This window comes from Anguilla anguilla, chromosome 11 (assembly GCF_013347855.1).
Source record: "Anguilla anguilla isolate fAngAng1 chromosome 11, fAngAng1.pri, whole genome shotgun sequence".
Taxonomy (NCBI): Eukaryota; Metazoa; Chordata; class Actinopteri; order Anguilliformes; family Anguillidae; genus Anguilla; species Anguilla anguilla.
The window spans coordinates 13,280,249-13,304,763 of NC_049211.1; the positions used below are offsets into that span (position 1 = coordinate 13,280,249).

The window sequence follows — 24,515 nt, forward strand, 5'->3', positions numbered from 1 at the left end:
TTCAGGGGTCTGGATACGAATACTCATCAGCGGTCTGGATGTGGATACCCTTCAGGGGTCTGAATGTGAATACACTTCAGGGGTCTGGATGCAGATACCCTTCTGGGGTCTGGATGCGGATACCCTTCAGGGGTCTGAATGTGAATACACTTCAGGGGTCTGGATGCAGATACCCTTCTGGGGTCTGGATGCGGATACCCTTCAGGGGTCTGAATGTGAATACACTTCAGGGGTCTGAATGCGGATAACCTTCAGGGGTTGTTGCAACATCTTTCATGGTCATAAGAAACTTCATCACATTAAAGGCTACATTATAAACCCTGAGTAACTGCTTGCTAAGATGGAAAATGTTGCATAATAGGCTGGACTGACAATTTGAAGAAATTCATAGAAACGGGGGGTGGGGGTCGTGGATCATCATGAAATGGTCTAATGTCAAAATAATTATTCCAATAGTAAACTGTGAACATTTTTGAATTTTAAATGTTGCATGATATTCATATATATTTCATATTGCTCTGTGATTTCATATTGTGCTATAAATGTGCAGTGATCCCCAAGGTTATTCTCAGACTTCTCAGCCAATTTTCATAATTTGCATGGATTTCCTTCCTCTGTTCCAGCAGACTGCACCACCGCCAGGCTTTGATGTTTGGGACAAACAAGCACAGATGCAGAGAGAGAGAGAGAGAGGGGGGGGGAAGATAAACAAAAAGAGAGACAGAGAGAGGGATACAGGGAGAGGGAGAGAGAGGGAGAGAACTGCCAAGTCGTTATATAATGTCTTTCTTAAAAATTCAGTCCACCCAGGTTCATGTCTGTATTGTAAGATCAGCTATAAATACATCTGTATAATCGGGCTTCATAGAGCATCTTCTCTGAGAGAGCAGAAGTGCTGGCTCTGGAAGTGAGGACTCCGTGCGAATGTGCTCCGTGTGCGCGGTGCCTCGTGTGGGTACCGCGTGCGTGCGCATAACGTGCGCAGGTCTGCGCATATGTGACTCTCCATGCCACCGACTGAATATTTCCTCTTTCTTTTACTGGCATTTAGTAGAAGCTCATCTTCACAGCAACACAAGTGCAAAGGTCAGTGAGGCGCAGTAGTTCCCTATAGGGGGGAAATGAATTTCACTAACACAAGCCATCCTGCATCACCCCATTATACATAACTGCAGCAGAAGGACCGAATTTAAATCACCAAATCACACATGTTTGTTAATGGCTGCCACTTCACATTAGTGCTGGACTGTGCGCTCACATAGGCACTGAGGCTGTGTGCTGGGACTCTGTCTGACACTGTGCTCCGAGACTGTGCTCTCACATAGACTGTGCTCTCAACAGTTAATTATCTGCAATGATACACATGTTTTTGGATGCCAATGAACAGAACTAATAACGTGAAGAGCTTTCTCCCCAGTCAAGCGCAGAGCATCCTCACCTCTGAGGCTAATGGAACACTACAGTTCTGTAACTCTGAGACGACAGAGTCTTAAAGGACAGCATCTTCAAAATAAATACCAGTCAGCTCTGCGCTCCACCGTGCTGCGCTCTGTCTCACAGACTCCTCTCACATGTACAGTAGCCCCTCTGGGGGCTCACACAGCTGCCCATACCCAACAGCAGGAGGGCGTGACACGACTGCAGGATAACTGCCACACGCTTCAGCGGTTGCTGGTTTCAAACATGGAGACAGAATTATAGGGGTCTGATCTTCCCACTTCTATAGGGGAAGCCCCGCCTTTGCACCACATAGCTGATGCTGGCCAAAGAGTAGCTACCACCACTCAACTGTTAACTGGCACCCGTAGCTCTCTCATGAAGCTACGCTCTGCCTGTTGCTTTAACCCAAATCTCTCTGTACTGCGTCACCATTTTAATTAGCGTGCCACGAGCCTGGCAGGAGTCAGGATCAGGATCAGAGTAAAGGGTTCTTCCTGTTTCCTCCAGGGTTTCACCTTGCCTCAATCTCCCTTCACGCGCTCATGGGAACCTGGGGGCCATACGCCTGTCAAGTGCATTGAGATAGTGCTCCTTGTCAAAAGTGCTATACAAATAAAATTCAACTGAACTGAGACTGGGGGAGGTGATAAGGTAGCGTGCACACACACACACACACTTAATCTTCTGATGTCACTGTGTGCATTATGTTCTAATTTTAGAGGCTCTGGAGAAGACTGTCTTCTAAATGAATTATTTTTTTATGTGAATTCCAATGCCATGCAGACCCTGTACAGATTTACAGATCTTTGTATGCTGTGGATGTGCTCCCATAATGGTCTCAGTCAGCAGAACCTGTGTCAAATATGTATTTGAAATACATGAGCAAATGCTCATTTTGAATGTAAAATAACAATCCTGTGCATCAATAAGTGTTTTCAGCAAAACATGGTGCTCGCCAAAATATTCATCTATACTGGTGAAAACCAATGTTTCTTTTTAAAATGGCAGTGACCTTTAGGAACTGTATAATGTCAAAATGGTTAAAGCTCTTTGACCCAGATCTGGTCTCAGGAGGAGTTGATGAATCAGTGCTGAAGCTATTCAACGCGGACTGTGCCAAAAAAAAAACAAAAACAAAAAAAAACAAACCAAACCCAAAGACGTTCTCAGATTTTTCAGATGCTTTCATGTTATTGTCGCTATTGTTCACCCACTCAAAGTGCTCAGGGAACAGCTCCCCCCACCCCCAACCCCCAACCCCCAACCCCACCCCCGCATCCGCACCCAATATTAATACGGGGCTTAAGTTTGCGATGTTTACTGGGCACAGCGCATGAATGATTTATGAACGCATGCGGAGCTATCTCCGGAACATCCCCGCGCCTTATTTGATATATCTAATATATGCGTGATTAAAATGGGCCGAGCCTAAATAAAGAATAGATCAAACATTGATGTTTGTGGAGAGATTTTCTCATGTTTGGAACTCAAAAGCTCTTTGTTCTGCACACACGCTCACCTGACGCAGGCATCCAAGCACACGTGTACGCGCACACACACATTAACACGAACACAGACATGTACACGCATGATCTTACACACATAAAACACGCACACACACACGCTCACCTGACGCAGACATCCAAGCACACGTGTACACGCACACATACACATGAACACAAACAGGTACAGTACACGCATGATCTTACACACACAAAACATGCACACACACATGCACAAATGTACATAAACACACACAGACATTTAGTCACTTGACTATACACACATAAAATGTGTACACATATATAGACACATGAGCATATGCGCACATAAAACGCCCACGCCCACACTCACACATACACATGCACATGCACATACTAACGCATATGCACAGAGACATAAATACACAAAAACAAATGCACACACACACACACACACAATGCAGATTTAACTGAACAAGCCTAAAATAATGGTACTTGTGATCTGATACTTTTTTCAAGAATGAACACTGAACTAATGCAGTGGGCTTCAACGAACATTTTCCTGGTATGATGCAGGTTATAGTTTCAGTCGTCACAACCCCACCTGGGCAGGTTAATTTTGGTGATTGTGAAGACAAACTATCACTTGTAGGTGCTGAACTGTGAGTGAAGCAGACAGCTCCCTCGGCCCCGCCCCTACAGTGACACGTACACAGCTCCCTTGGCCCTGCCTCTACAGTGACACGTACACAGCTCTCTCTGCCCCACCCCTACAGTGACATGCACACATCTCCCTTGGCCCTGCCCCTACAGTGACACGTACACAGCTCTCTCTGCCCCGCCCCTACAGTGACATGCACACATCTCCCTTGGCCCCGCCCCTACAGTGACATGCACACATCTCCCTTGGCCCTGCCCCTACAGTGACACGCACACTGCTTCCTTTTAATCAATATTTTAAAGACTCTTTTCGCACATTTGTAAATTTGCCTCACAGATTTTACATTAACTAAATGTGCATGTGTGTGTCCCGTCCGTCATGCACCATCGCCCTCTCCAGCGGGGGGCCCACAGGGGAGCCGTTTGTCTCGGGATCCCTGACAGCGGTAGCCGCTGTGGATCTTACACTGATTAATCCTGCAGGGAGGAAGGAGCTGGTGGTGGTGGTGGTGGGGGGGGGGGGGGTGGTCATGAGTAGCAAGCCTGCAGCTCTGTCCCCTCTCTCTGTAACTCAAAGAGCTCTCCTGTCCTGTCTACTTTGAGATTGGGTTTTTCCGTATTAATCCCGCACCCTACAAGCCTTTCCCCAAACCCCAGCATTTCAGCCTCCAGAGCTACAGGACCTCTCTCATATACTTGCAGCAGCTGAGCAGGGCTACGGTCAGTAAACCCTGCTTTGCACACCTGACAGAGGGCACTGGTGTACACACTGTCCAGATTGGCCTGGTGGCCAGGTTTGTAACAGAACACACTCTCAGAAGCTCACACACACACACACACACATACATACATACTCACAAGCTCATACACACTCAAAGACAGACGATCACACAGATTAAAACATGTAGATACACAGCCAGCCTCACACACACACACACACACACACACACACACAGTAAACATTTTTACAGAAGTGTAAAAGACCATATGCATGAATGCATATGTATGTGTGTATGTATGGATGTATGTATTTGTGTGTATGCATGTGTTGGTATACATGTGTGCAGGTGTGTATCCATGCGTGTGAGCGTGTGTGTGTGCATGAATGAGTGTGTCTGTACAAGTGTATGTTAGAGCATGCGTGCATGCGCATGTCTGGCACTGCACGTGTCTGTTCGTGTGTGCATGTTCAAGGCCCAAAGGCACTGTCAGCCTCCCAAGACGCTGTATAAAGTCCTGCTGTCACTTCTCATTTAAACAGCCATTAGCCATCTCCTGCTACCCCAGCCTGAATAACACAGGCACTGCTTAAGCATGGTCTCCACTTCTTATCTCAAATTACTGCGTGAAACATACAAGACTTGTATTTTGTACTTGACTTTTCTTAAAGATACCTTATTGACATCGGTGCTGTAGATACTACCTGAAACAAGCTAAGACAGAAACCAAAACAGCGTGCCACATTCCAACTACTTACAGACAAAATGATCATTAGTTAGCATTTCAAAACTATAGTACTATCATAATGGCCACCAACTGAATTGTTTGGTATTTCTTACAAATCAAGCCATTTATGAATTCCAGAGAAAAAAAATACAATACAATATTATGAGAGGTTTCTATGTCTGCTCATGCACAAATGGTTGGCTACAGACTTCCATTAGCATCAACACACTCTACAAAAATTTTCAATGTTTTCACATTGGGGCCATAGCAGAAAGTTCATCGAGGGAGGAGCTAGAGTGGAGGGGCTACAACAGGAGCTATTGTGGGAGGGGCTAGAAGAAAATTTACAGCAGCAGGAGCTACAGTGGGAGGGGCTAGAAGAAAATTTACAGCAGCAGGAGCTACAGTGGGAGGGGAATAGCTGAAGAAGCTTGAAGGGGAGAGGGTCATAGAAGGAGCTATAATGGGGGGGGGGTGTCGTACAGAAACAGGGGCTAGCGGGAGGGCCTTGAAAAATAGGACCTAAAGAGAGAGGAGTGACACCTGGCTACCAAAGAATATAGAAGAGACAAGACAGTTGCATGATACATGATGGTGCTTCTTGCACATTGTTAGCACATTTGAAAATAAATCACAGGTAATGAATCACCATTAGAATTCAAACTATGTGAAGGAGAGGAACATGATTGCTGCTAATATGAAACATTTTTCACCAGTGGCAAGGTCTGTAACTGCAGAATGATGAAAACGACTGGGGCTCACCAAAGACTGCTAACAGATTACCAGGTAGATACATCAGGTATTTAACAAAGGAACAGCTCATAAATGACACGTTCATATCATCTCCAAAATTTCACAAAGGACAAGGATGTCCAGTTCTGGTGTTGTGGGCGTAATTCTCCTCTATGCAATTAGTGGGTTTATTTTATCCACCATAATTATTTCTAACTGCACTGCCAAATGTTCTGACATTTTAACAACATAGATACTTTTTTTTTTTTTTTTTCTGCAGCCGTCCCATCAGATCTAATTCCTTCTCTGGCAGAAATCTCTTCTTCATTAATTAGACAGCTTGTATGTTGTTTTTTTGCATAATCATGTGGAACCAGTGTCTTCACCATGATTACTGAGACACAAGACAAGCCACGCCTTATGTTAAAATGGCAATGCAGATTCCAGGTGCACACAGACACTGGGCTATACTGGGTGTTAACCGGTTACATGGAGAATTGGCTTCTCTCTGATAAACAAACACCCCCACCCCCACCCCCACCTTCCAGAGACTGAGACCAGCAGGATATTTAGTCTTGGGGGGGAGGGGGGAGACTGGCTGTAAAACTCCAATACAAGATTTTGATGAGATAACAAGGTTCTTGCTCTATCTTTGAAAATCTTGCATTGACTCTGAAAAATTCATTATAACAGAGTCTGCAGAACAAACTTTTATTTTGACACCTAATTTTTTGCCACCCTGACAAATCTCACATACTAGACGCAAACATGCACAAACATAACGCACATAAATACAAAAAAACAGACACACATGCATACACACGCATGCATACACAACACGCACGCAAGCACGCACGCACACACACATACACGCACACACAACATGCACAAACGCCCCACTGAGGACTGGTTGCCAGTGCCCTATTAAAAAGAAAAGTCTGAATTAAGAGAAACAACGGCAGGAGAGGGGAAACATCCATCATGTTGCCATGGAAACTGGCTCAGCACTGCAAACTGCTATTGGTCCGTTTCATATCTTGGGATGCTGTTGGAGCGACACTAAGCTGGACTGACCGTTTCAGGCCCACGGAGGACACGGATTACAGCAGAAAGAACTGTGGCCCCTCTGAACAGGTTTTTACAGGGGTCCACAAGGGGATCTCACACTGACCATTTTTCATCTGTTTATTTCTGTTCTCCCCTTACACTGCCAGCGATCAGTGATTCAGCCTTCTGACTGTTTACATGAAGAACAAAGAGCCTGACGCCTCATGGGTTTCTAATAAATTAAATTTACCCATTACCTCCACCTCTGTATCTGCATGACAAAACAATAATCTGCAGCTCTGATATCAAATGCAGAGAAGTACATACAAGCCATGTACATCACTTATGAAGCCAAGCCCCTCATACATCTTTAAAACCGTGCATTCATATGGAATTTAGATGGTTTATTAAATGACCTTTGACCTTTTCCCGCCCTCCGCCACTTATGTTACGTGCACTGCTCGTACAGAACATGCAGTACTTCCAAGATCACACACGTATTTGGGTCAACATGTAAATCGCATTATTAATATGTGCAGCTGCTAACGGAGGTGGTTTTAGCCAACATCCTGTCACTTTACAGTTCATCTTGAGCCTCCTGAGTCTTTAACACCCTTCAAAAGCCTATAAATCTTTCCCTCGTGTTCCATTTACCAAAACACGTTGTTCGGAGCCGGTCCACTGCTTTTACGCTTCAGTATTAGCAATGCAATGAGACCGGCGGATCAAACGTCAGTCAATTTCATGCATTAAGCTTATTGCATCCCATAATCTTATTTTGAAGTCACATACAATCATATACATCCATCTAAAACGGGGAATCACATGGCTAAATGAATAAGCTGAAGCAAATAAATAAATAAATAAAAGATCACTCATTCAATATTATCGGAGTGTTAGTCCCCCATTTTTAGGTAATAATGTTCAGTCACAGTTATTACCGAGGCATTAAAGCTCTACTTTGTTGAATTTGAATCAGGGTGATGATGATGATGACGGTCCATGTATTACCCATGGACTCGACCAGCAATTGTACACAAACACATTCGTGGTTTGTGTTGCCAAACTTAAAGTGGAGACAGTCCGTGACGGCCTGCCTGAACATTTTTAATTCATTTCTAAGATTAATTTTTATCACGTTCATTACTAAGTATGGTACAGCGTGCACAATGTCATGAGGACATCAGCCTGTGAAATCACATGTTTAACACATAGGGACAGGGGGGAATGGGTGGGTTAGTCGCTGGTCAGTGTTCTGATCCTTTTAGCCCCGCCCCGCCCCGCCCCCGGCGCTGAGTGATGGAGATGAGCGCTGGGGGGCTGGACGTGGCTCCCAGGATTTACCGCAGACTCTCTCTGACCTTTTAAAGTGTGTCGAGGCGTGTGCAGCGGGAATCTGATCCAGGAGAGCAGCGGAGGATAGATAGATGCAGCAGACAGATATATGGATGGATAGCCGCTCCTGATCTTCCTAAGAGGATATTCCATCGGACTCGACTGACACAGATTCACATAACTTCAGCAGATACACATAAATGACAAATAAATTTAATGTGCACTTCCTCTCCGTTCCCGCAGATCCAGAGTAATGCGTTGTTCCCATATGTGCTGCCGGGGGGGGGGGTGGGGGGTTAGGAATAGCAACTGATAAATGATGAAGAGGAGGGGATTTAGGGTGGGCAGCTATTTCATAATCTCCAATCAAGGGAGACCAGGGTACAGGGGAGGGGGATTCTGCTGTATTAGGTTTTGCTGGGAAGGATTACTGTATGGCTCAAAGATGAACTCTCTGGACATCATCTTTCTCTCTCTCTCTTTCTTTTGCTCTACCTCTCGCACTCTCCCTCCCTCCCTCCCTCCCCCCCTCCCTCCCTCCCCAACTTCTCCCCCTTTCAGTAACGTTCAATTATTCTGAATTTACTATTAACCATATCACGATTCCCTGAAGGGGTCCCCTCCACTCAAGGCTGCAAAGAACCATTTGGGGGGGTAACTGAGAACTATTCATCATAAAGGAATGATTACAGGTTTTAACGTGCACGGACAACTATGGTTGCCATACGTTCAGTGTCACCCAGACCTCTTTCAAGACAGCATTTCAGTCAGCAAGTCAGCCAGAATAGCATCTGTCTACCTTTCGAACGGATGGATCATAACTATATTAAAAACAATGACATATTTCTCATGCATGCTTAAGATAAGTAATTGCTTAATCTTCTCCAGTTCTTCTCCTGTTTCCAACCGTAATTGGCTCTCCAATGTAAAATACAGTCAATTTATAACATTCCACTGGCTCTCATAATAACAAATCTGTAATCCGTTCTCAGTCACGATTGGAGGATTGCACAAAATATCTTGCCTTATACCTCAGGCGAAAGTCTTTTAAAAAGCACTTGATGGTATTGCAACTGAGATTTGCTACGAAATGACAAGAACTGCTCAATAAAATGTCATAAATGTCACCAATTTGGAACATTTTTCTGGTTTTGGCCAGTCGAGTATGAGGCAATCCAATGGACCACATGGGGTGAAAATACTGACTGCATTGTGATTCGCTCACAAAACAAATCTGAAGTGGTGAACAGCCTGCTGTAAGACAGAGGACGGGCAATAAGGATGTTTTTTTTTTTTTTTTTTTAAATATTCTGTTCGTACAGCGTGTGCTCACTTTCACATTTCAGAGTGACATATCAAGTTTTATTGATATGTTTACTGACAGGCAGGTTTGTTTTTTTCTCCTGTCCCCAGGTGACTCAGAGGTAATCTTAACTCTACTCTGAGAGAGTCATTGGCTTTCTCCCCTAATGTTAAAACACTGCGAAGGCCAGATTGCTGGATCGCTTGGCTGGATCAACATTCGTTTCTCAGTCGTCTCTGGCCCGGGATAAGAAGAAAGCAGCTTCCAAGTCTCTGAATCCTCAATTAATCCACCTCAATTCTTCATCGACAATTTAAACCCAAGACAGTGACAGTGATAGTGGTGAGATTGTCACTGTATAATAACAAGTGGCATCAACAGAGAACAAAATGGGAGAATGACTCCATGTTGCAAAATGTCCTTGTTCTAAGAACGTGATAATGTAGCCCCAGGTGTGTCAAACTGCCATACCCTTGCCACATTTATTACTTTGATATTACTGTTATCATCTTCAGAATCAGTTTTTTTTCCATTTGCTTCCTGTTTCTCCCTTGCTGCATTTGCAAGTTTGTGTTATTTCTTGAGGAGACTTTAATAAAACAGTATACACAAAAAACAAGCGTGGGCGCACACACACACACACACAAGTAAAATTCTCATTTCAGTCGTCAATTCAATGCATTAATCAAATCTCTGCCAATCACAGCACTGTATTATTAGTGGGAGGGGCTAATTTGAGCTAATTTCTTTGGTCCTGAAGGCAACAGATGATGCCACAGGAAAGCTTCTGCACCTCAGACCCGATTTTAACTTCATGTGTGGACATACCAGCTGCACATGAGCCAGAGTTGCTCAGTGGGCTTCAGTGGTGGAGGGCTAGGGAGGACTTAACGGTTCAGTAAAGCATCGTAAGTCAGACTGAAAGATGCCTGGTCTCCCTGGTTCAGAGATATTACTCACATTTAGTGTGATGACGTACAGACAGATTTATCTGACTGTGTGATTTCCATGGTAACTTTGGAAATATATCCTCCGCTTTGAGAGGTATTGAGTACTTTGTAACCTTCACAATAGCTAATGTGTTTTCTGTGTGGCAGGGGTGTATGCGATTTGGATGAATCGTGCTTTAGTTTTGGCACTGCGAATACACAACATGCAATTGTTCTTTCACACTTTTAACGTGTCCCTGCAAGCTCTTCTGTTCGTTTCTCTTTGAATAAAGGAGATAGAGGTTTTTTTTGCTGTCAAGATTATAGTTCCACATTATAATACTTGCTGTTAAGATTATAGTTTAACCAGTGCCACTATACTTGCCCCCCTTCGCTGACGAATGCACATATGCACACACACACACTGAGTGAAAGCATTGGCAGGCATTCCCTGTGGGGTGTCAATTTAAATACTTAAACACAATGTACACGCGCGCTGGCAATCTGCACTGAAGTCCTTGAGCAATCACAATGCTGGTTTTTTGTCTTATATGAAAGCAGGCTTCACTACAACTAGCTGCAAGTATAGAGATTCATAGTAGAAGAAGAAAAAAAAGATCCCCACTATTCATCGCATTGTCCCCAGTATGACCAAGGAAGCCACAGGAAATCATTCATGCATTTCAATTAATAGTGCAATCTTACAACAAAATTGACTCACCATATTGGATCAGAGACCACTGAATTAAGAGAAGAGTATATTACCAGCATGCTTTGTTCTGCTTGCAGATAATTTGCTTTGGCATAATGTTACTTGATGAAAAATCCAATTAATAGGGTTTATAATTTTTTTTGAACTATACCCTGAACAGGTGCTGAATTAAACATGTGTTGATGAAGACTGCATTTGACATGGTTTGGTAATAGCAGACAGGACAGATGAGCCACTTTCAGCAAAAGCATTTTTTTTTTCCTCTCAAAGCTGAGAGAAAGCTGACTGAAGAATGAATAATTAATAATATAATGACATTCAAATTAAAGTATTATAAAGCAATATTCAAAATGATGCACAGAGCGATAATCTCTCATGCTATCAACAGTGCCCGGACAGAGCGGTGTTCCAAAAGACCGTCTCCGCACTGTAACAAGACACTGATCCAATCACAGCAGGACACGGTGCGGCTTCTTCCCAAACCTGCCTGAAAACAGCGTGTGAATGGCAATATGGCAAAGTCGGGGGGGGGGGGGGGGGGGGGGGGGGGGGGTGGGGGGGGGGGACACGTCATTGGGAATAGTAGGAAGCTCTTAAAATCCTGTATACGGCATTAGGAGGGAGCTCTTATATAATTCTACGCTATTCTGAAATGTCATAATACCCAGCGCTCAGTCCTTACGTAACGACCAAAAAAATAAATTAAGAGGGTCCCCACCGTGCACTCAACTCCCCCACCCCCACCCGCTTCTCACTGCCTGTTTAATCCGGCAGATCAGAGGAACAAGTCTCAACCACAATTTTGTGAAAGAGAAGGATTTGCATGTATTTATTCTTAAGTCAAGTTATTTTTAGACAGAAGAACAGCTAAGAAAAGCTGGTTTTCATCTTTGGTCCATTGTTATGTTAGATAGCAAGGGGGAAAGGCATGACTGGTCTTACAGGGACTGATTGGTCCGTAAATTTAGTGTCCTCCGGAAGGATTTTTCAAGGAAGAAATACTTTTCTACAGGACTTAAATTCACACGAAGTACCCAAGGATTTTTCCACATCCAGCCGCTAATTAGAGGGGAATTTGGGGAAAGAGAAGGTGCATATATTAACATTTTATGTGCAGTTATTTTTTGTCATGTGGAAGCAGTGCTCTCTGTTACATTGTGAACCAGTGGAGAATCTTTGGTCGTAATGCACCCTGGGCCACTCCACTGACTGGAGCTGTGGAGAACATGGAAACCCCACCTGGTGTGTCCGTCTCAGATATTATACAAATAGTAACTGTGATTTTTTTAAAAAGAATAATTAATTAATTAATAATTTAATTTCTATAAAAGGCTAAATAAAATTATAGCAGCCAAGGACAGAGGAATTAGTTGATGTTCCAGAGTAAACAGAAATGATTTGAAAATGTTGAAGGTGAGAGAGAGAGAGAGAGTGTGTGTGTGTGTGTGTGTGTTCCCAGCGCACCACAAAAGAACAGGAGTGTCTAATTCACACCGTGAGCAGTCAGCACTGATCACTAACAAGCATTAGTGACGAAACAGACTTCAAACCTTCTATCTTTCTCTCTCTCTCAACACAAGCACAACTGGGTCACTACAAATTCCTACTGTCAGGCAATCAGACAAATGAGGAGATTTGTGTCCAAAAGCAGTTTTGATGAGATGGGCACATCTGGATGGCAGATTATTCAGAGTGAGAAAGAGAGGGAGAGAGAGAAAGGGAGGGGGAGAGAGAGAGAGAGAGAGAGAGAGAAAGGGTGGGGGGGAGAGAGAGAGAGAGAGAGAGAGATGCAAAATGCCACCGAGGACTGCATGGAATAACTGGTGGAATTAAAATATTTACAGAAATTAAGTGTCCTCCATGAACTGTCCCTTAAAGTTAATTAATCTTGAGAGGCACAGTGTTGATGTAATAAGTTCACACTTGGCAGAAACACTGTGCCTTAGCTGAGGAGCACGCTCCTCTGTGGAACGAAACAAGTGTGTTAGCCTGACAGCAGGAGAACATGGCGGATATCTGCACCGTCTGTACTCCATTTCCTACACTGTGAGATTGCCCTGATTGTGTCTTTCAGTGGGAGAGCCAGATAGAGACGGCAAAATGAGAAATGGGGAGAGAGAGAGAGAGAAAGAGAGAGCGAGGACCCCCCTGCTGTGTTGTCTGTCCCATGTCCCATAATTAGGATTTGTCAGCTGGGGCTGTTGATTCTCACAGAGTGAGACATTAACACTGTCACTCTGACCTTCTACCCAACACAAGCACCGCCCATCTGCCAACAATGGAGCCTTCCAGGCAGACAGTGCGGAGAGAGTAGAGACGGCAAAGTTCAGCCGCACAAAGAGAAGAGCAGCGCACATCAGCACAATGAGGAGCGACGCCACGAAGAGCAGAGCCGCAAAGAGCGAAACCACAAAGTTCAGCCGCACAAAGAGAAGAGCAGCGCACATCAGCACAATGAGGAGCGACGCCACAAAGAGCAGAGCCGCAAAGAGCGAAACCACAAAGATCAGCAGCACAAAGAAGAGCCGCGCAGATCAGCAGCACAAAGAGCGGAGCCACAAAGGTCAGCTGATCCAAGAGAAGGGCCGCGAAGATCAGCGCCGCAAAAAGTGCGAAACAAGGTTACGCAAAAAAAAGCAGCATCTGACCTTGTGAATAATGTGGAAGGAGATTGTGCAGTGACATCACATTAACATTAAAGAGCACGCTCACCGAGCACCTGTTGGGGGGGTGGGGGGTGGGGGGTGGGGGGAGGATTGTCTGAAGCGTGACGCTTTTGGGAGGCCATGCTATGTAGGTAAAAGGGGTTGAATCTCAGCTGAGATTGTTTTATAGTTTTACCTACTTTTATCCCAGCTCCTAAAATAAAAGAAACACTGCTGCATGAAAAAATGATTGACGTAGCACTTTAAATCATCATGGATGAGTGATTTAATAGAAGATAATTACATAAGTGGAGTCAGTCCTCTTGACTGCATCATGGATTTTATAAAATAGAATATGGAATTACAGCACGGCCTTCATGTCTGCATATACACTGCGGTTTAAACACAATATTTAAATATGTTGTGATGTCATAGTGATGTATTTGTGATGTCACGGCAGTGTTATTGTAATGGCAGTCATCTGACATCTGCTCCTCACACTTTCCGTCACCAGGTTCCCCAGCGCATGTGTAATCCCCCCAAAAAAATGCATAAAAACGGGATCATCCCGACGAATTTAGTTAGGGATTAGGATTTAAACTGAGGTTCCAGTGTCACATTCACATCTGCGGACAAGGGATTGCTGCACCTTAGGCCCGCCTTTGGGGCATGGCCGGTAGGCTGGGGGGAGGGGCATGGAGGCAGCGTCACGCTGAGGAACGGGTCGGAACTGTCACTGGAGCTCACAGGTGCAGCTCTGCAGGGCGGATCAGACAGGGCGGATGAAAGGCGAAGGGGGTACGTCTGGGCGTCGAGCTCAGGGCGCTGCCATCAGCGATGGGCGTGGCGCCATCCTGGGCCCGCCAGGGCCCGCCTCCTGGCAGGCTTAACCATGGCGGAACAGATTGCAGGGAAGCACGGATGTAAAAATAAAACCCTGCGCTCCCTCATCTTCGCATCCCCGTGTTAGAAGGGGTGTAAATTCTCGTGGAAGGATTTGCGCATTACGTTAATTGGCCACTGCGGGAAAAGATTAAAGAGATCGCACACACTCCTCCATTTTAACAGCTTTCTCAGAGAGAGCAGGGACAGTATAGTACAATGCAATGATGGGGAACTTGACTTGCAACTCAGAGGTTAAAGGTTAGTTTCCTAGGTGGGGAACTGGCGCTTAAGTAAGGTATTTAACTTCATTTACTTCACTAAATATCCATTAAAAAAACTATTTTTATTTAAAAATTATTTAATTGGAGGCGGTGTAAGGAAAAAACACACTGCCACCCTCCCAAAAACCAAGTCTTCCCAGAATTCACATGGTTAGTTCACCCCTCCAACAACTGGCAGTGGAACAGGCGAGTCCCAAATGACAGAAGACATCAGCCATCATCCTCCCGGTGTTGTTGCATGTGAGGGTACGAGAGGAGCTTAGACAGGATGCCTTTTTAGCCAAATCTCACAGAATTTAACTGGGGCAATTCTGTACAAATCAGGAATGCGCACAATGCCACCTGTCTTACCTGTGATTCTGTGCACAGCTCAGTAATTTGAATTACAGCACAGATTCACTATTCACTATTTACCTGTATATGACACGTTCCATAATAGTCATTATATATTTTTAAAAACCTGTGAACAGAGCCATGTCATTTGTCATTTATGAATTGTGTTCTGGGTTTTGTTATTTACAGACTTGTTTGACTGATGGGCACCAATGGGAAAGAACCATGGTCCTCCAACTTTTCTGTGTTATATAGGAATTCACCTACCCTCAACACCTTTACCTGTGTGTGTGTGTGTGTGTGTGTGTGTGTGGTAGGGGGTGCCTTTTCTAAAAATAGTTGCCATTGAATCTGATGAATATTCAGATGTCTAATTCATCATCCATGCAAATCCTTGAAACGAGAATCTTAATTACACTGCGGATAATTATGTTTCACCTGCTCACATGCCCTTTCCCAAACAGGCGGTGGTGCAGTAAGTGAACCTACCGGCTCTCAGCTCCTGTGTCACCTTCTATAGGCTTTTCCAAGCTTATATAGGCCCTTCCATTCTTCTACAGGTCTCCCGTTCTCCTGTAGCCTGATACATTCTAATATAGGTTCTCCCATTGTCCTATAGACCTGTGTATTATAATATAGGTCCATCGATTGTCTTATTTGCATTCTAATGTAGGTCCTTCCATTGTCCTGTAGACCTTTACCCATTGCTTGGGCAGGTATAGCCATACATATTTACCTTTCCTTCTGGCACAACCATTACTACGATGAATTTAGATTTACCCCGAACTAGTACATTAGTACATCTCCAGTAAATGTTTTTTAGCATATGTTAGCAGCATTGCGGCTGTGTTTTCATGCATTAGCTGCTCAGTGGGCACAGAGATCAGTGTTCAACTGGACATTTGGCAACACACACTATTAATAGCTTGGCCAGAGCACAGTCGGGTTCAGTCTGAAGCCGCCATTTTCTTTCTCCGAATCATATAAAATAATCCCAAAGGTTTCCAGGGACGAGGCTGTGGTTTAGATTAGACAGCCTTGGCACAAAGCAAGCTGCAGTTGGTGTGACCGATTAGTATTTTTTAGCCAAAGGACGCAGTGAATTTAGTGATGGACGCCGTTTTTCCTCCAGCGCAGCATAAGAAATGCAGCCAAAGTCACCGAACTTGCGGTGTGGTCCGCGGTGTGCTTGGAGCGGCACTAGGACGACCAGTGTCTCATGCCCGTTGTAAAGTTAATCACTGCCCACATAGACATCCTGTCATCTCTTTTAAAGGGTACAACAGGGAATAAAAAAAAGAGAGAATTTTTAAAGTGCATCAATTATCCTCTGTTAAAAAAAAAATGAAATTAAATTCTTTGATGTCTTGGAGCTCTTTCCTCGTATGAATCCACCCACAGCTTCCCCACCCTACCCCGGGTCCTCCTCTCCTCTCTGTCACATCTTTCAGCACTCCTCCACCCTTCCGCCCATCCCTCGCTCGGAGCGGGTGATATCTGTGCAGCTGAGTCACGCAGCCTTGGCCTTGGGGGGTCCTTGGAGACGCAGCGCGGACAAAGAGATCACCGCCTCGCTTTCCTCTCTCCGCTTGCTGTTTCTCAATAACGCTCTGCCTCCTCTCCCTCCTCTCTCTTTCCCCCGAAGCTCTTTTCAGAGCAAAGCGCTTCTGATAAATGCGCCGCTAACCACATTCTCCGAATTTCGCCCAAAAGAGGACGCGGGCCTCAGACAGAGAAATGTGACGCGCTGCATGGACAACCGCCCGTTTTCATTAGGATAGCGCTGGCCACAGGTTCCAGCTCTGCAGGGTCCCCATTACTTTGATAAGAGCCCTCCCATGTGCGGGAGCCAGAGGAATTTCACGCGGCTGATCCTTTGGTTCTCGCGGTGTAGCGAGCCGGAACAACATGGCTCTGATACACGGTGTACTTTAACGGGGGAAATTTGAAGGTGCTTGCTTTCTGTTTGTCGTGAGCAGGGCACGCTCCGTTTGAGCAGCGGTGGGTAAAAGATTGTGCGCTGTGACCGTGTCACATCCAGACGTAAAGATAAGCGTTTACTTTGGAAATGAATAAAAGCGGATTCTGCCTTTAATCAGTAATGTTTTGTCGCGTTCTGCAGTGAGGTACAGCCGTGTGTATATGGATCCGCCTTCATACCATGGGATTAAGGTCTACAGCATAATGCTTTGATTCAAAACAGTGTTTGAGTCGTACCTGTGGGCTTATATTTTAGATATCTGAACTTTTACAGGAGTGTGTGTGTGTGTGTGTGTGCGTGCATGGGCGTGTGGGTGTGCTTTCTGTCATTTCAACACACACAGAAGGGCCCTCTCATTGCTTTTGATGCTCTCACCTGGAGCACAGTACAATATTAAGAATAATAAAGTGTTTGTCCTACAAACGGGAGAGGGAAGATTTTTGGGGGTCAGACGCACACACCACATGGCCACCGAACTGGTACAAACCTGTAGCAAACACAGTTTAAATCCTTAATTTCATATTTGCCTGTCCAAATGCCATGTTCTGGTCAGAACACATAGAACAGCATTCACAGGCTGCATTCTAACTGAACTGTTTAGGTACACATTCCACTCTGTTGCTTAATTACAAGCAAAGACAAATTAAAATGTGCAAAATTATATTCATGCTACTAAATAGAAAAAAAAATGTTGAGAACAAGTTTAGTCTGAACAACCTAGTTTCCATCCCAGCTGTCATAAATGTGTGACTTGGGATCACAAGTCTGCATCGCATCACAAAAGCAGATAGCAGTGACACAAAGACGTGGCGAAGCAACAGCGAACAGGATTTGTTATGCTTTTTTTTTTTTTTACGTTCCTGTCCTGAAAAGGAAATGAAATCATCTGGGCATGCAACCGAGGAACGCTTTCAGCAGCGACGACAATCTCTCCAGCAATCTGACAAACGCCCCTGGATCTGCCTCTTTCGCGCCACAGATACAGCCATCGGTCCGTCAGTCCAGCGCAACGCAGCGATGATTAACGCTCCCAAACACCACCACCACCCCCCCCCCCCCCGCCCCCCCGCAAAGCCACTGAACCAAACCTCTCTCTGCATTCATACCACCTTCTGTACAGCAAGGACAGTGAATGATTCTGCTGCCGCTAGGCTGTCTCTCCTGATCATGTCTTCGAGGGGCACATTCATTAGAATTTAATCAATAACAGCAATGAGGAAACCTGCAAGCAGGGCCCAGGGTGGGGGGGGGGGGGGGGGGGGGCAGGGGGGTGGGGTGGTGAAGGCCCACTTATAATCGCTAAGTGTAAGATTAACCTAACAAACAACAATTTGTATTGCAACAAGAAGGTCTCTTAGACAGCTATACCCACACCATTATCTAAAAAGGAAATTAAAAATCATAGCGTACGCACTATATGCCACCATTCACATGTTTCTTGATACTTCTTTAATAGAGAAGAAGGGGGAAGGCATGCCACAAGGCACCATTAATCTATTGCAGCCACCTGGGCAACGTGACACGGCAGCCATTTTTGCACCAGAGCACTGAGATTACGCATCCAGTTAAACCTGGACTGATTAGAGCCAAGCCAGGAATTTACCCAGGATTCCTTTGCCTGCACACTCATACATCAACGTATTCGACGATGGATGATAACTGGCCAGGGCATTACATTACATGTCTGCCAGTTAGCAGACACTCTCGTCCAGAGCGACTTACAAAGATTACTTTTTCATACATTCAATCCATTTGTACAGCTGGATATTTACTGAAGCAATTTCGGTTAAGTACCTTGCTCAAGGGTACAATGGCAGTATCCTACCTGGGAACTGGACTTGCAACCTTGCAATAGCCCAGTTGCCTAACCATGATAGCAGCAGCTGTGATGTCATTGGCTCATGGCCACAATGTAACAAAGGAAATACAAGAAATTTGAATGACAAAAGCACACCACTTTGCCCACTTTTCAATTTAGATGGCATTCAGGACTTGATGTGCCAGTCTGGTCTTGATAAATCTGATTCTTGTGTGATCTCGTACTTGGTTTAGTAAAACTATGAGTTGAGTGCTCAGCTCTTTCTTCCACCATGAAACAAATAGCTTTTTGTAATCTCTATTACATTTCTTAAAACTCACTTATTCATCTCAGAACCTTACATTTTTGTTATGGATGTAGTCTTTGTGTATTTACAATTTGTTTTTGATTCTAGCTTTTTTTTTATTTTAATTTTGATTCTTGCCATAGTTAATTTAAATTTGTGCTTTAGTGATATTATATCTTGACTCACTCATTTTCCATATCTGCCACTAATATTTATGCGAAGCAGGTGAATGCACTCAGGTTCTCCTACGGTGTACATTGCTCTGGATAAGAGCCTCCACTAAACTGATACAATGCAATATAATGCAATGGCTTTTAATTACCGAGCATGGCCATCAATGCCTTTTTCATCTCAAATAGTATCCATGCATCTGTCTGAGGAAGAAGCCTGTCCGTGAACTGTGCTAATTTAATGCAGTGGCTATCAGGAGAAATTTCCTTAATCAATGTTATTTTTAATATTAATGTCTTCATCATCATCATGATTATGAGATGGGGAGCACTCTGCTGTTACTGTTACAGCCGAGTGATGCTATAATAATAATAATAATAATAATAATAATATAGGTATTGATGCAGGGAGGAGATCTGCGTGGTGGAGAGTGTCAGGTGCGGTGAGAACAGGAGTCGTCCCTCTCCCCCCTCTGCCTTTCCTTTACCCTAGAACTGTCCCGCCTGTTACACTGCAAAGCCTCAGCTGCAGTGCCTGGCTGCGTCTCCTGCCTCCCGAGCCCCACCGAGGCAGCAGCCGTCACGGAAGAGCGCCGAAAACAGGTCACCCCAAACCGGTCGCTTCAGACGAAGCTAAAATAAACACGGCTCCGCGCTCAGGAGGCACAGGTGTAAACCCTCATTAGCGATCCCTCGGACGGGCTCGGATATCAGGCGAAAAAAAAGCATCCGGTGGACCCAAGAGCAAGAGCAACCCTCAAGCACATAATGTACAACAGACTCACTGTCGGCAAAGAACAAAATTAAGAGAACCCCTGTGATGACGAATGCACTGAGAAATGCATTTTTTTTTTTTTAAATGACTACTCATCCAGGGTAATCTACATGCTGGGAACCACCGCACCATGTCAGTGAATCCATTTAGACACACAGAGCTGGATTTCAGCACCTTGGACAGCGGGCAGAGACATCGCCGCTCTCTGAGGCTGAGGTATCGGGATTCTGAAGAAAAAAAAAAAAAGCGGTTGCAGTCTCTGTTTGCGGCCGCGTTAAAGAGGAGCGTTGGCGGAGCACCACACAGAGGCTGTATCTTACAGCAGTGTTTTTTTTTTTTTAACGCCGGGATACTGAGCAGAAAACAACGCGGCGATCGCTGGAGTCTCGTGGAGACAGGAGGTATACTGTGGGCAATAACTGTAACCAGGGCTATTGGACATAGCTGATGATATTGTAAAAGCTGTTGAATTATTTATGAGCCTGCGAAGGAAAATGACACATTCCTGTTGAATATACACACGGTAGACGCTCTCTCTCTCTCCCCCCTTTTCTCTTCCTCCTTTCTCTAAAACACACGCGCACACACATACATACACAGATTCAAATTGCAGCTAAACAGACACACTGAAAATATGAATGTAATCACATGTATACTACCTTTTTGAAATGAGAAGATTTATAATAGGAAACCAAACCAAGCAGGGTACCTTCATGGACATAAAATGCAATACATAATGAAATTAGCTCAACATCTCCCACACACACACGCATATAAACACACACGTTTGCTGCATACAGCAATGCATTAATCATCTATGCACAAGAACATTACATATATATATATACATATATATATACATATATATATGTGTGTGTGTGTGTGTGTACGTGTGTACAGACACACAAAAGCATGTATACCTATGTAAATATATATATAAAACTCAGGACAAAAAGTGCATTTGAAAAGCACGTGGCATTAGACAGACGCAGAGGCTGCGGATGTGGGGTGCAGGCTGGGACTCTGGGGACGTCCGAGCGTGGGGGTCCCTGCTGCACCCCCGTAAGTAGACGGCAGCCTGGCGGGGCACCCAGCCGCGCAGCAGACACACGCACTATTCGACGCGGCGCCCGAGACCTGTGGAGGGGGGGTGCCGACGGCGGGGAGCGGGTTTGGGGTACGGGGGGCACGGACTGAGGGCGGCATGTGCCGCCCGGGATGTGGCACGGCTCAGTTTGGCGCGACATGTCGCAGTTTCGTGTGGCGCCGTGTCGTTTGACACGGTGCGGTCCAGTATGGTGCCGGCTGTCTCAGTGCGACATGGTGCAGTTTGGTGTGGTGCGGTAAGGTTTGTGTGATATGATGCAGTTTGGTGTGGTGCTGTTAGGTTTGTTTGATATGGTGTAGTCTGGTATGGTGCTGTAAGGTTTGTGTGATATGATGCAGTTTGGTGTGGTGCTGTTAGATTTGTGTGATATGGTGTAGTCTGGTGTGGTGCTGTACGGTTTGTGTGATGTGGTGCAGTTCGGTGTGGTTCTGTGAGATGTGTGTGATGTGTGTGATGTGGTGTAGTCTGGTGCAGTTTGGCGCAGTTCGGCGCGGTACGGTTCGGTTCAGCGCAGTTCGGCGCAACGCGGCGCGGTGCTGAGCACGTGCCTGCACTGCCGCGATGCCCTGCTGCTCTCCAGTCAGAAGAGAGAAGCTTGATTATTATTCCTGTCACAGTCGCCTTGCAGCAAGAGCTACAGTAGAGCTACGACTGTCACCCCGATGCACGCGCTAGCACCAGCCAGAGCGGAGAGAGAGAAGACGCTCTCCTCCTTTCCTCCCACTCTCTCGCTCGCATTCTCTCTCTCATTCCCCCCTTTTTCGTATGACATATTTCATCACTCACCCTGGCTGTTGGGTCCTCCGTCCCCCTCCTCGCAGTCTGTCAGGTTGTTAAGCATCCTTGCTTCTCAGGGGGGTGGGAGAGGGGAGGGGGCACGCTTGTAGAAGGAGGCAGGAGACTTCCCCTGGACCGCTGGCTCTAAGAAGCGCTCGCCCAATCGCAGAATGAAACGGAAAAGAAAAAATATGAAAGAAAACTAAAAGGAGAAGCAGGAGGTGTTCTGCGTGGGTCCCCTCTCTCCGCTCCCCCTCTCCCTGCTCAGCTCGGTGGCGGCGAGACCAACGCGCGAGGAAAAAAGAGAGAGAAAATCCTCTCCTTTGCAGATCTTTGTCGTCGTGTCGCGTTCTCTCTGTCTCTCTGGCTGTAGCGTGACTCCCTCTCTCATCAGGAGACGGAGGATAGGAGAGAGAGAGGGAGAGAGGGAGAGAGCGAGAGAGAAAGAGAGGGAGAGAGAGAGAGAGAGCGAGAGAGACTGCAGGGAAGCAGCGAATGACAGAATGCCTCAGAGAACAGTGTGGGTCTCGCACATGCAGGCACGCACACTCAAAACCGTACTCCACCGCTACAGTACAGGCAGCCTCCCGTCAGTCTAAGCCTGATGACTAAATTCATCATGCATTCTGGAGGTATTATCTCTCTCTCTCTCTCTCTCTCTCTCTCATGCTAGAGAGAGGCTGAGCATCATAGCGGATAGCCTTTCTTGGCTCACACATCCTTTCACAGGGTCTTGTACAGAAACCACAGAATACGCCACCTCATTATTCTATTATTGTGCTTAGGTCTCTGCTTCCTCCCATAATATCTGATCAGATATCCCATATCATCTGATTAGATATCCCATAATATCTGCTAATATCCACAGCGGCACCTCAATGCCTTCAGTACCAGGGACAGTTTGTTTTCCCTCAAACCATAAAAAGGGGGTGTTTTAGTAGGGATGCTGGGGAGGGGCATTCTACTATTTTCTTTAAACAATGACAATCTGATTTGTCCTTGCAATTACTCAAGTACTCTTTTTTTTTTTTTTTTTGGTGCCTAAATCCCGTTTTACAGCAGCAGAGCATTTTCTCCAGTTTTACTTCACACAGAACACCGAGGCAAGAACAGGTGAATAAGCACTGAACGGCTATTTGTCTCCTTTCCAATAATTATCAGGTTTTAGTAGCCTGATACAGACATTGTTTGATAAATGTTTTATTACAAGTTATGGCCTGAGATTGCAAAACATTTAGCCCTGAGCATATAGTTTTGTGTCTCTCACATGTACTGCACTCAAGAGGTCGGAGAAAGATAACGATAAAAAGTGAGGTATGTTTTTTTTAATTTCTTCCATTTCTTATACTTGACTGTGGTACTAAAACAAAACAGATGTAAAAAAGAAAGCGAGAGGGTGGGGATTAAGAACACAGGTGTGTGATGCGTGAAAACGTGTGAGCCTCCCGCATCATGAGCAATCTGATCAAAGCATTGTGCAACTTGCGTTGGCCTACAACGAATATGCGCGTGTTGTAAGAGATACGTTATTGAGGATTTGCGGGGTATCATATCATATTCTGACATCAGCGTGACATTTTTGTGAATTTACTCCCTAGTGAACATGGTAGCTGATGTCTAACACCAAAGCTAGGAGACTAGTTAAAAACCAATGTGCCACTCACACAAAGATACACACAATGTGACGTACTCTATAGACAAAAAAAAAACAACCTGATTTTCAGATTAATTTCTAAGCAATTATGAATCCGCCAGCAAATACACGTTTACTCAGGTATCCATCCCTAATATTAAATATGATATATACTGTATTCAGATACATGAATTCTGCTTCACATAAGTGGTCGGGGTAATGCACAAAGCAAAAACAAATATTCTGTTGGCGAACACCTCACTGGTGTTTGGCATATGCTCTAATCCAGAGTGCAATGCAATATAATTCCTTAAAAACTATCAGGACATTAAGAATTTCAGCAGCAATAACAGGAAAGCTGACCTCCATTGTGCTATAAAGTACTATTTGTATGCAGTAGGCTTGAAGGCCTGAAGGTATGCCAATACAGCTGTGGAAAACACTGCTCACTGAATAGCAAATAAACAAGCGGAATTTTTGTGGAATTATACCACGTCATTCTACTATTACTATCTGTGACTAAATGTGGAATAAATATACAACCTTACCATTGGTTTTACACATAGACATGTCCCTTCCCGTGGTCATTCATTGTCTTGAATAATCCATTTGAGAAATAAATCCTCAAATAGAAAGTGGGGGTAGGCATTTATTCACGCATAACCCCCGCTTGTTTTTTACGCTGCTTATTACAACAATTGAGTGACAAGTGTAACCCCATGAATGGTTGCTTCGGC

The 24,515-nt window shown here is 44.9% G+C and overlaps 1 protein-coding gene across 2 annotated transcripts in view; it reads right to left on the reverse strand.

Annotated features, from left to right (window-relative positions):
* Positions 1 to 22,758, reverse strand: part of slc12a5b (solute carrier family 12 member 5b) — an 83,706-nt gene extending 60,948 nt beyond the window's left edge. Inside the window, exon 1 of one of the 2 annotated variants that reach the window (XM_035382625.1) lies at positions 22,155 to 22,758. In XM_035382625.1, coding sequence (XP_035238516.1) covers positions 22,155 to 22,209 — 55 coding nt within the window. In that variant the 5' untranslated portion in view covers positions 22,210 to 22,758. The remainder of the gene's footprint in view (positions 1 to 22,154) is intronic. The other variant, XM_035382627.1, reaches the window with a different exon arrangement.
* Between the last annotated feature and the right edge of the window lie 1,757 nt (positions 22,759 to 24,515).